General features: G+C 34.6%; 1 protein-coding gene and 1 pseudogene across 1 annotated transcript; one reads left to right on the top strand and one right to left on the bottom strand.

The window, feature by feature from the left end:
• Positions 1–574: 574 nt before the first annotated feature.
• On the top strand, positions 575–2,254 carry LOC145074348 (mitotic checkpoint protein PRCC-carboxy-term protein). Its single transcript, XM_079020740.1, has 2 exons — positions 575–1,860; positions 1,987–2,254. The coding sequence occupies exons 1-2, from the start codon at positions 733–735 to the stop codon at positions 2,146–2,148; spliced, it is 1,290 nt and encodes a 429-aa protein (XP_078876866.1). The 5' UTR covers positions 575–732; the 3' UTR covers positions 2,149–2,254.
• A 7,719-nt stretch (positions 2,255–9,973) lies between these two features.
• LOC145074931 (calmodulin-like protein 3 pseudogene) lies at positions 9,974–10,700 on the bottom strand (annotated as a pseudogene).
• Positions 10,701–13,250: the final 2,550 nt, after the last annotated feature.

The raw sequence follows: 13,250 nt of genomic DNA, 5'->3' as shown, positions 1-13,250 counted from the left end.
CCTATGGTTTGGGGTAATTTGCGTGTTTGGTCTCTAATTTAATTTTTTAACTTGGAAGGTCCCTACTGTTTGTTTCTGTTACGCACTTGGCCCCTGTCTTAACTAAAAAGACTATTTTGCCCTTGATTTTTTAATTTATTTGAATAAACACACCCCAACCCCACCCCCCCCCCCCCATCTTACCTTATCTATCCTATAATTTTTTCATATTTTAATAATAATATTTTTAAGAAAGACAGGGACCAAACGCGTAACAAAAGCAAATAGTAGGGACCAAACGCGTAACAAAAACAAATAGTAGGGACCTTCCGAGTTAAAAAAATAAATTAGAGACCAAGCGTGCAAATTATCCCAAACCATAAGGACCATTCATGTAATTCACACTAAATTTTGTTTAACAATCACATATCTAATAGGAGTTTTTTAATATGTGCCTTAAAGACATATATAAAAAATATTAATTAATCACAATTATTACCATAATTAAATGTGACATATATTAATTATGGAGATTTTATAGTAATATTTCTTATAATTAATTTTGGAGTCTTGGACCATTTCATTTTTGGCCCACTAACCTCTCTCCTCACCCATTCTTTTCAACCCGGCGAGTCGGCGACATCTGCCTCCGAGTGGTTTGCAACAATAGAAATCGATTTTCTGATCAAAACCCTAGATATTATCTACATATTCCCCAAATTAATCAGGGGGTTTTATCTCCGGATTCCGGTAATGGATTCTTTGCTAGCTACGTATGCATCTTCAGATGAAGATGAAGATCAACAACAACCACGTAAACAGAATCAAGCAAGCCAATCGAACTTCCCTTCACAACCCGCAACCAAATTTGGGGGAAACTTCTTATCTTCTCTCCCAACACCAAAATCCCAACTTTCAAACCCTCCCCCACAGACTCTAACAACTTCGAAACCCAAGAAGGTTGCACAGCCACAATCCGGATTCAATTCATCATCCTCCGCCTCTTTATTTTCTTCACTTCCTCAACCAAAAACCGAAAGATCTGACCCGTTTTCTCTGGGGCCTAAACCTAAAAAAGTTGTTCAGTTTCGGCCACCTGTAATGAGCAAAGTTGTTGATGACGACGACGAAGATGAAGACGATGATAAGGAAGAACAAACGAAAAAGGATAGTTCCATACCTGAAGCGCCCTCTGTCAAGTCGTTTTTGTCGAGTATCCCTGCGCCAAGGAACTCGGGCTCACTTGGAGCTTTGCCCTCCTCCGCCGGCATGGGTCGAAGATCAATCTTGGAATCTGAAGTTCCAGCATTATCAAATTCAAAAGTTGTTAAGGACACTGTTAATAAAGCCAGTGATAATCAGGTGAAGCATCATAATAACAGTTCTCTCGCTACTGATAACTCTTCCAATGTGAATTTGTCTGTTGATGAGAGTTATGTAAACCACGATAATACCTACAGTGGATATGCGAATCCTAATTCAAATGAGAATGCAGTTACAACAGCTGCAGATTATGCGAGCTATGATTATAGCAATAATGGAGGGTATGAGTATGAGAATGTTCAAACGGAACATTCAAGCTACGGCCCAGCTCCTCCAACAAGTGAAGATCCTGCAAACTATAATAGTTACGAGGGTTACAGTGATTATGGGAACTATGCGCAGTATGAAAGCAAGTGGATTGATCGATCAAGTGGAGATATGCAGCCAGAAATTTCAGAAGCAGCCGCTATACAAAATATGACGAGGGTTCCTGGCAAGAGAGGTAGGAATGAGATTCCGCATGAGATAATTGAGGTTAGTCAGGATGAACTGATGAAGAATCGACCACGAGAAGACCAAGTCAAATCAACTGGAATAGCTTTTGGGCCCTCATATCAGGTAATTGGTTATATTTTCTTGGTCTCATAGTAAGAAGTAAGAAACCCTGTTTCAATTTGTAAGATTGAAAATGATTTTGATGTTCTAGAACTGTAATTATAGTCTCCTATTCTGGATTATTTTCAGCCGGCTTCTTCAGGGAAGGGGAAGCCAACGAAGCTGCACAAGAGGAAACATCAGATTGGATCTTTATACTTTGATATGAGATCCAAAGAGATGGAATTGGCAGAAAGGCGCTCAAAAGGCTTTCTCACGAAAGCAGAAACACAAGCCAAGTATGGATGGTAATAATAAACTCATAGTAATTTTTTTGTATGTTAAATGTTAATGTTGTCTGAACCTCTTTGTTCTACAAATGAAAAGCGTTGCAAAGATTTTTGTTTTGTTTTCAAAAGAGGTCATCAGTTTTTCTTGATAGATTGTTCCTTCATTTTGTAGCCAATAAGTTGTTACTGATTTGCATAATTAAAAATGGTGAAAACAGGAACGATTTTAAGTAAGAAAAATTACATTTTACAACTATTATTAGTCCTATCTAATCGTGGTGGGTGGCTGATGTATAGATTCTTTTGTTTTTGGAAACTGTAGTTTGTTAACGTTGTTTTGTTCTTGAATGAAATCTGTATTTGTTAAATTAATTCAAATTTGTTTGTAGAGAAATTATTTTAACCATGAAATGAGCTGTTATTCTGGTTGCAAAAATAATACTGTATTAATAATAATAAGAAAGTGGAAGTTTCATAACTATAAATCAAAGAGGACAATTTAGAAAGCCAAATATCCACGTCGGATTTTAGGTTAAGCGAGATCAGTTTTTATCCCTGGTTTGGCTAACTGGTTCAGGAAAAAAAAAAAAACCTGGATTTGTGATTTTGATTTAGGTTTCAAGATTTTGGTGTTCAGCAGTTTAATTGAAATAAATTTATATTTATAACTTTATAAATTTATCTTGTTTTATACCAAATCATCATTTTATTGTGTTCACTGTGCTAAATTTGGTCTATCCTTTCATGTTGTTGCTTAATTTTGAAACAACCCGGGACTCAACTTTCACATCATTTTATTAATTTTCGGATATCTGAAAATCCAAAATAAATAACATATGTTTTTTACTATACAAATACTGTATTAATGTTTGAAAGTCATAATCGATTATAATTTATGAACTTATTTCCTGCTCGTGTTTCTGCCTGAGTTTCACTTTAAGAGCCCATTCACCATCCTTGTGAATATCATAAGGCTATCGACCTCTCATTGCTCCTGTTACCTAATGTTACTGTGATAGATCCTTGTTGAATTTATCATATACCCCAGACATTTTAACAGATTCACACGAACAAAACCACTCAATAATACCAGAAAATTAAAGATAGATTTCCATTCATTCGAGAGGAATGGTCTCTCTAAGAAGAACAAGGTTCTTTACTGATTAATTCTTAGCTGCTAAACAAAAACCTCAAGGAGGATATAAATACTAACATGACTCTAGGGAGTGGTCCCCTAAAATAGTCTTGGGACAAAGTTAGTGCTCTTGACATAACAAAACAGCCAATAACAGCCATAATACCAGAAAAGACCATCCTACCCCTAGCCAAAAAGATAACAGAAATGTTGGGGCTTATCAATACCGGCGGCCCAAACTTTCACCTTGTCCTCAAGGTGAAAAGATGAATATATCCCTATTGTAACCCCGTTCTTGTGTAGTGGCAAAAAAGAAAGGTAAACCAAAAGCAGCTGGGAATGCAAGTGTAGCATCCATGGCCCGAGAAAAGATAAGGAAAATTCCTCAAACTTCTTAAGAGACTCTTGTTTTGAATGTTCATCTTTAGTCTTATCAAGCTTTAGCTCTTCTTTAATGGCTGAAACAATGTTCTTCTCTTCACCTCCCTTCAACTACCCAACCGTATAGAACCACTCATCTATGACATCATCCACATATAGAATCTCATACCCTTTCTTCTTCAACTTCTTAGAAAATCGAGATTGCTCCACAACCTTCTCAATCCTTAAGTTTCCATCCCAAGTAATAACATAGTGCTTATCTTCTATGGTATTACCCAAATCCTGCACTCCATCCATCAACAATTTAATTCTTGCAAGTTCACTTGTTACCCTCTTCATCATTTGAGAATATTTCTTAGCAGTCACCCTTGTGGGCCTGCCTGTGTTGTAAGCTCTGTGTGTACAGTAGTAGTCATCCTTGTTGCAGCGTCTTGGTGAGTTGATTTAGTCACCAAAGTCACAAAATCTTCACCCTCAATTTTGAGACTCAACCTTCCTCTAAATCCATTTAAGAAAAGAGCATGGGATATTTCTGTAAGTATGAGTTTCCAAGCATCATTATCACGCTTACACGGTGCCACCATCTGGACAGTTACCTTAGACACCGGTTCAATCTGGTGAAGGTTCAAAATCTGTTGGGCAAGTTCTTCCATAGAGTAATTACCATGATGTGGAAACGTAGAGGTAAGCGTAACCCCTGTTTTCAAATTTCCCAAGCTAGCACCAGATGTACCAACTTTCTTTCCCATCAATTGACCACTCTCACCTGTTTTTGCACCTTGAGCATTTTTCAGTTCAATCTCATCAGCATTCACAACTCCATAATTTCTTCCCTGTGCATGCCCTTCAACATGTCTAGTAACCTTAGTAGCATTCACCTTCCCATCAGATCTGTGATACACCATCATCTCATCATCCTTTAATTTCTTATTTCAGCTAAACAAGCATTTAAAGTAGCATCAATGTACGCAAATGCATTTGCATGTTTTTCATCCATTGGTAGAGCTGTTGCATGGGTGTCAGCATCAGTTTCTATACGAACTTGAATTAAGCACCCGTAATCCATGAGGTACCATTGATTTCCTGCCAAGAGTAGGTACTCTAGAACATCTTTCCTTTCTAATAGCCAAACATTCCACCTTACTGCATCAACACTATCCTGAAACCATTTTGGTTTCTCTAGGCTTTGTTGAACAACAAGGAAATCAACTAACCCTTTGTCCTTATAACCACCTATGTTGCTTTTACACACATGTAACATGTGACAATTGAGTGTTGCTGAACAAAACCCTGTAACATCTTGTTTCCCATTCTTCAGTTTTCGTATATTCATGAAAATAGTAACGGACTGATAGAATCCGCTATTGTATTCAACTAAATCAAGAATCAATAACCCAACTTGCTTATAAAAACTAACCTCCTTGAAGTCGAGTGTTGGAGGGTGTTTAAAAACCTGAGTGAGAGTTTTAGAAGACAAAAACCTGTCTTTAAACCTTAAGGTTTCTGGGGTGAGCCTTGGGGAAACTGATGATGTCGACGCTAAAACATTGGGTGTCAAGCTGAAGACGGAGGTCGTCAATTGAATGTCGAGTGGTAGAGGTAAGGCGGATGTGCAAATTGGAGAAGTCGTTGACTCACTTGCATGTGGGTTTAATTTATTTTTGACCCTCATAGTCAACATCGTAGCTGATTTAATTACACTTGGGCTTGAGTTAAAAACATTACCCATCGAGTACAAAGTATGACCAACATTTTGTGAGCCCAAAAAGTTGATTATAGCCCAATTATCTCTTTGAAGCCCAATTTTGTAAAACCCTAAAAGCCTTACCTTTTCTGTTACGTCTTTTAACGGAGCAGTTATCGCATCCGTTACCGTCACAACTTGGAGAAACGCCTCCTGCTTCCGAGAACTCCACTTTGATGACTCCCTCTTTTCCCCGTTCTTTGCTTCAATTTCCGGTGATGATGGTGGTAATAACGGTGGTGGCGGCGGCAGTGGTTTGTAGCCATTGGACAATGGCATCTCCAACTTTCTAGCTTCTCGATTTGTGTCTCTTATGTTCAAAATCTTCTCGCTGCTATTTTCGAGTCCTAGAGGTGGTGGAGACAGCAGAGTTGACGGTGGTGGAGATGGAGATGGCGGCGGTGGTAATGGTAGTGATACCGGTGGTGGTTTGCTCTTTGGGTTCATCGCCTGCTCCATTGCTTCTTTCGATTCTTTCTGGTTCAACGTCAATCCAATCGTTCCTTCACCATTTGATTGACATTCCAAAAATGATGGTGGAGCCGGAGGCGGTGACAACAGCGTCTGGGGAGGGCATGGATGAATTTGCGACGGTGAGGTTGGCAGATGCGGTGGTGGTGGAGACGTCAATGGCAGCGGCGGAGGTCTATAACCATCGAACAATGCGATCTCCCGCTTCGTAACTACCCGATTTGAGCTTCTTATGTTCAAGATCTTACTGTTGCTCCTGTTCTTGCCTCCTAGAGGCGGTGGTGTTACTAGAGATGGCGGTTGTGACGACGGTGGTGTCAACAGTAGTGTGAAATTCGACAGCGATGGCAGTGGAGGGTAGGGCGGCGACGACGACAATGGTGGTTTGTGATCATCGAACAATGGCATCTCCAGCTTCGTGACACTAGCTTCGTGACACTCTGATTAGGGCTTTCCATGAACATAATCGTAGTCTCGTTTCTCTTCTCGAACCTTAGAGCCGGTGTAAACAGCGATGGTGAAGGTGGTGGAGAAAGTTGTGGAGCCGACAGCAGTGATGGTGGAAGCTGAGGTTCCATCACAGGTTCCGATTCCAACTCAGTAACTTCCCATGATTCTTCATCATCATCCGATTCCAACTTAGTAACTTCCAATGATTCTTCTTCCTCTTCATTGACTACTTTCTCCTTCTCCTTCAAGGTTGAGTGGTAAATTTGTCTCCATTTAGCCTTCTCAGCCTCCATCCCTTCCTCTGAGTAGTAATATTTTTTCATTTATGTTATTTTAGCTTCTGTCTCTTCTTTTCTCTTTATCTGGTTCTGACGATGCATCTCCATTATCTTCACCATCTCTAGCAACTTCGTTCGGATGATCTTCAGCTCTTCCTGGTCCTTTGCTTGTTGTTGAATCCACAGAGATTGTTGCTGTTCATTTGCTATCATTGTTTCCCCAGCATCAACTGCTCTGATACCATTTGATAGATCCTTGTTGAATTTATCATATACCCCATGCATTCTAACAGATTCACACGAACAAAACCACTCAATAATACCAGAAAATTAAAGATAGATTTCCATTCATTCGAGAGGAATGGTCTCTCCAAGGAGGATAATTGGGCTTTTAGGGTATAAATACTAACATGACTCTAGGGAGTGGTCCCCTAAAACAAAAACCTCAAGGAGGATATAAATACTAACATGACTCTAGGGAGTGGTCCCCTAAAACAGTCATGGGACAAAGTTAGTGCTCTTGACAAAACAAAACAGCCAATAGCATCCATAATACCAGAAAAGACCATCCTACCCCTGACCAAAAAGATAACAGAAATGTCGGGGCTTATCATACTGCCTCCCTCTCCTTCAACACAACTAATCATCGTTTTCCACAAAAATAACGAAAGATTTTGTATGCTTTTAAATTAGTTGTAAAGCTTTGCAAGTTGGACCATTATGTATACCTAGCACGAATGGCTATGCGGTGTAGCTGGCCACGATCGTGGTCCGTGCACACCATCCCGGACGATCGTGGTCCAGCGTAGCGTTTTTGTGGAGCTTCGTGGTGGGGAGGACGAAGTGCAACGACGAATGGGAAGGCTCGGTTGATTTTTGACCGTTGAAGAAGCCGTTGAACGGCTAAATTTCAAAATATCATACTATACACCCACATTTCAAAATACCACACTATACAAACACATTTTTGTCACTTTGAACAAACAATATATTTCTCAAATGAATATGACTTTTTATATATATATATATATATATATATATATATATATATATATATATATATATATATTATAAAGTATATTTTTTATTATTATTTTGTATATGTAATAAAATAGATTAACTAGTTTGATGATAATGAACATCTAACATGCAAATATGATTAAGAAAGTGTTTGGGGATTGTTTTTCAAAGCAATTTATTGGTTTTTTTTTTTTTTTTGAAAAGACAATAAATCAAAAAAATTGTTTGGCAATCTCAAAAGCATTTTTCAAAATGATTTTTTCGCTAGCTTTAAAAATCCTTCCAAAAAGAGATTTGAAAAACATATGAAACTTGATTTTTTTGCAACTTATTTTTATCTTTTTAACCATAATAACTTCAAAAATGAGATAAATATTTTTAACTCATTGACTTATTTTTTCACCACAAAAGCTAATCCAAAAACTTTTTAAAAACTCAATTTATCACTATCATAAGCCTAGAAACATTTTTGTCCAAAAACATCCATTAGATTTTAATTTAGTAAACACAAACTAGTTAAAATAATACAAAACTAATTCATAAAATATTAAAAAAAATACAACACTAATTCATAAAATAATTAAAAATATACAAAACTATATATGGTATAAGTATAAGATACAAGCATACAATGCATAGATTGAAAATGCTGGAACGTGTTATCCACCCGCTAAAACAAGCATTTTGAAAGCAATTCTATGGTGGGATGGTATTATATTGGTATTCATGGAGGTACCTATGGTACATCCTTATCTTTCATCAACCCAAACACAATATTGTCCACTGTAAATAATATAACACCAAATTTTTTGGTTTTATATCATTGTTATTGTCAAATTAGGTGTTGTTAAGGTTTTGTCTGTCTTTGGTCTTTTAAGTTCGAGTTAATGTATATATACTTTATTTTAGTTGTTTAAAGGTCGAATTTATTAATTTTGAGTCATGTTAATTGTATAATTATATTTTAAATATAACAATTATTTCAAATATATTTAAAAGAAATAAAATATATCTAATCACTATATTTAGATGTAATGATTGTTTTAAATATATTTTTGAAGTTGTAACAAAAGGTTATAGGACAACTTTATTATAAAAAAAACTCTAATAAATGAAAAAGTATTTTTGAAAATCTAAATAAGCCACAAAAGGAGAACATATTTAGGATATTGTTTTTGATGTAAAATGTAACATAAGGTTGGAGATTCATCTTTGCACCATTCTTTACACATTTTTTATTTCAAACAATGATGTTAGGGACTTAGGGTTAAGACGTTTAAATGGTTGGAGTGGTATGTTAAAAGAACTCTATTTTCTCATGATTAAAAAAAAAACTATTATTGTCTTTTTCAAATAATAACAAAACATTTATTAAAAAAAAAGTACTATTAAAGGTACTCTTGACCTCTATATTACTTTTCACACTTTTTCAAATAGTTAAAATTTAATTAAGCTTTTTAAATTCTATAAAATTACTCTTGATCTCTATATTACTTTTCTTTGAGAATTTCTAAATTAAAAAAAGAAAGTAATAGGTATAATAGTTTTTCTACTGGTTTCCTACTTTCCTATCAAGCTTTTTTATAATCTCGTGGCTATTTTAAGATCTTTTATACATTCTTTTATTATATGTGAAGCTCATGTATTAAAATAAGAAAAGAATAAATATATTCATTGGAATTTTAGTATCATATATATATTATATTTAATACTTTACATATATAATTATGTGACTTTTAATTTTAAAAATTAAAAAAAACTAAAATTTACATGTGAATACTATTTATTTTTAAAATATCATAAAATGATCAAGTATCAAAACTCATACGAAAATGATATATGACAAAATAGATGTTTAGTTATTAGAGTAGAAGTAGATAAAATAAAGATATCGAATGAGCTTATTATATTTTTCCCGTTAAAACAAAATGCATGTTTAACCCTAGCGTTTGTTTGGTTTGCGTAAGGAACTGGAATCTCGAATTCCACATTGTTGATAGACGAGGATGCTGAGAATTGAATTCCATTGTTTTTTTTTCATTAAAATATCAAATCTTCTTCATAAACCCATCAAAACAAACCGTATTCCTATTTTTTTCCCATTGTTCACGCATCACTCAATCATTGTAAAGTAATGTGATTGAATCATGTTTTATATTATACCAATCAAACACGTGATAAATTATAATTTCTTCATATCCCTATTCTTTTGAATTCCAAATTTTTTGATAAACTTTAACCATTGCAAAAACTTTTTGCGACCCATAAATTTATAAGTTGGTTGGGTGTTCCAATTATGGTTTTGTTCCAACTGAGTAGTGATTTACGATTCAAAGAACACAAACACGAGTCAAGTATAACCACAAAATTATAATAAATAAACGATTAGATTCTTAGATTGAAATTGAAATTCGGAAAGATACATGATGATCAAACAAGATGGTAACAGAAAGAACGTTCAGACGAATGAAAATTAATGTCAAAGGGTTTCAAAGTTGGAAAAGCCACCACCTTTCATCATTTGCCTGAACTCTTTATAATCCACCATCCCATCGCCATCAACATCCACCTTATTAACCATGAGTCGACAATCCTCGATGGTTTGACCTTGTCTCAACCCAAGCGACATCAACACTGACTGAAGCTCCTCAACCGAAATGAACCCATCTCCGTTTTTGTCAAATACATTAAACGCCTCTCTGATATCCTCTTCTTCGTCCCTCTCCTCCTCCATTAATATCATCTTATACAACACCTCAAATTCCTCTATGTCCACCATCCCATCACCATCTGAGTCGATATGATCAATCATGTGTTCAAGATCAGGATCAGGAATGTCAATCCCGAGGCTTTCAAGAGACTTTGATAGCTCTTGTCTTGTGATCTTTCCGTCACCATTGTGATCGAACATTTGGAAAAGGTGATGAAGATCGGAAAGATCCATGGAGGAATTGGAGTTGTGGGAGGTGGAAAGTGGTGGGTGAGGAGATGGACTGGCGAAGAGGAATAAGGTGGAGGGAGAAGAAGTCCGAAAATGAGTCAGGTCGGGATCGGCTCGAGAACACGAGAACGATGATTTTTGAAAGGAGATCGGATGGAGGATTTAAAGAAGTCAGAAAAAGGGATGGAATGGTTGTCCGTCAAAGTCGTGGATTGTGTGGTGATCGATGCAAATTCTTGTGGTTAATTTTCAAATGTGAACACCGTAAAAGTTGTTCTTTTTTTTTTTTTTGAATAAATCAAAACAAGTCATTGATTAAATGTGATCTTGACTATTTTTTTGGCTTCATATATATGTAGTTTTAAGCATTCTTTGATAACGTTTCGTGATTATTGTTTTCATATATTTTCTCAGAGATTGAAAACCGAATAGAAATTAGGTCGATATATGTTTTATGTTATTACAAATGGGAAAGTTAGACCAGAACATTTTGTTGTAAAGAAATGAGGGATATATGCAAACCCAAAGTTACCGGAAGTTTCGAAGTGGTGCACTGCACGAGCTATAGAGTTTGACGCGTTTTGATTAGATGAGAATTAGATTATCGGTTCTTTGCAGTGTTTGATTTATTGTTTATAATATACTGTTACAAAATATAATATTACCGCTTTATTTAAAGGGTACCCTCATTTAAATTTAGTATATAACTTGGTTTGACATTATTATACGACTATATCTCAGCAACACCGTACTACATCTTAAAGAACCATGGCACGTCTATTAAAGTACCCACGATAGATGTTACAATTCAGGGTCAACACAAACACAAAGAGTTGAAATCTAGTTCGATCCAAATGAACAACTTGTTTATGAGTTTCGTATTGATTCTAGGATCAACCAAAAAAACAAACAAGATATTGTAAATGATATGGGTCATACATTTGGGTGTGGTTGCAAACATTATAATGTTTTGACCTAACTTTGACGAAAACAAAGAAGATAGGACTTAAAAATGAAGCAAACACCGGTAGACAAATCAAAGAATGTGAATGACATGCCATTTGTCGTAAGTCGATAAAGATGGGTAAGGCTTTTATCTAAATCGATTAAGATAAAGAAGGCTATGATCTAAATCAATGAGGATCAAGAAGACATTGATCTAAATCAATGAAGAAGAAAACGTTGGATCAATGAATATGAAGAAACACCGAACTTAGTTGATGAAGATCAACAATAAGTCGGTGATGATATATGTTAAGTAATCTAGAAATTACTAAATAAAAATCAATACTTTTATAATAACATATTTTCTCTATATAGCACACTTTATGACGTGACAGCCAAAACTTGTTTTGTGTTATTATTTTTAAATTTAGAAGTTAAAATTGGATAAAATTATATGAATGATTATTGTGTTCGCTAAAATGCATCATTAAAGACACAAAGTATGATGTTATTTTCAGTAATTGTTAAACTTTAAAAATACATGTCAATGATATAGTTAAAATAAGTATATAACCAGGGCTGGTCTTTTGATTTTGAGTGTCCTATACGAAAATTAAAAGATGGGCTCTAATATATGTGAGGACGAACACAAGAATACATGGTATAATCCATTAATATGTGAGGACGAAGTTGAAAAACAAAAGAAATCTGATTAACTAAAAAAATTGGTCAATTAAAGTGAGTGAGGGCAATTAGAAAAAAAATAAAGAAACAATTACAACATATGGGAAGAAAAAAAAAACTAATTAATAAAAAGGTGGGGTAAGGGAAAAAAAACTATTAATAAAAAGCTAGATCGAAGGTGGGGGTAACAAGAATTAAACCATGTTTATGTACACGCAAAATTTATTTATTACTAAAACAACGATTATTACATTTAAAAAAAAAAAAAGTTGTAGATTCCAAGTATCGGACATAGGTTGGATTTAGAAGACTGTGATATAACTAGCACCATTTACCATGTGAACAAGAAAACGTTTTCTAATTTTTATGTCGTAATGTAATCTATATTAACATATTTAGTATATAAGTTGGCTAAAACTCTGGCCCTATTTTTTTCGGGCCTGTGCAAGTGCACACCCTACGGGTCGGACATGTATATAGCCATTATTATTACTAACAAATTGCATCTCCTCAACAATAATTGTATTATTTTTTTTAATTTGTTGATGTTATGTTTGATTAAAGTTGCAAAATCTAATTATCTATCATAATTTTTATTACATAATGTTGGGTATAAATTCAAATATATTATTGACAATGTCTCATCTTTATCCACATAATAATTATTTAAATTTGTCTTAATATATACTACTATCAAACATGACATATTTTCGGTCTTAAATTTTATTTTTGTGTATATCACTAAAAAATATTTTTTTATATCAATATAAAGTATGTTCGTATATATCATACTATTGAAATATGAAGTTTTACGAAGGTTAATTTAATAATTGTAAATAATTTCCATTGAACTTGATACCTAAAATACCATTCGATTTACAAACTAATTGCATTGTTGTAAATTGTAGTAATCATATATATTAACAAGTTCAATGATAAGTTCTTTGTAATTTATCTCAACAGAAAATATCACCAAAATACGAAACTTGGCCGAGTTCTTGTTTATCCATAAAAAATATTAAAATACTTTACATAATTTGATTAATAATCTCAGAACATCTATGACGGGAGCTTA

Source organism: Lactuca serriola, chromosome 9 (genome assembly GCF_051521515.1).
Source record: "Lactuca serriola cultivar US96UC23 chromosome 9, Lser_US96UC23_V15, whole genome shotgun sequence".
NCBI classification, from domain to species: Eukaryota; Viridiplantae; Streptophyta; class Magnoliopsida; order Asterales; family Asteraceae; genus Lactuca; species Lactuca serriola.
Note: the sequence above shows the minus strand (reverse complement) of the source record. Positions and strands in the feature narration are given on the sequence as shown.

What these genes read in the sequence shown, in the direction of transcription:
- LOC145074348 (XM_079020740.1), top strand. Translation starts at nt 733, where the DNA reads ATGGATTCTTTGCTAGCTACGTATGCATCTTCAGATGAAGATGAAGAT. An exon ending in CTTTTGGGCCCTCATATCAG is followed by an intron (nt 1,861 to 1,986) that starts GTAATTGGTTAT and finishes GATTATTTTCAG; the next exon opens with CCGGCTTCTTCAGGGAAGGG.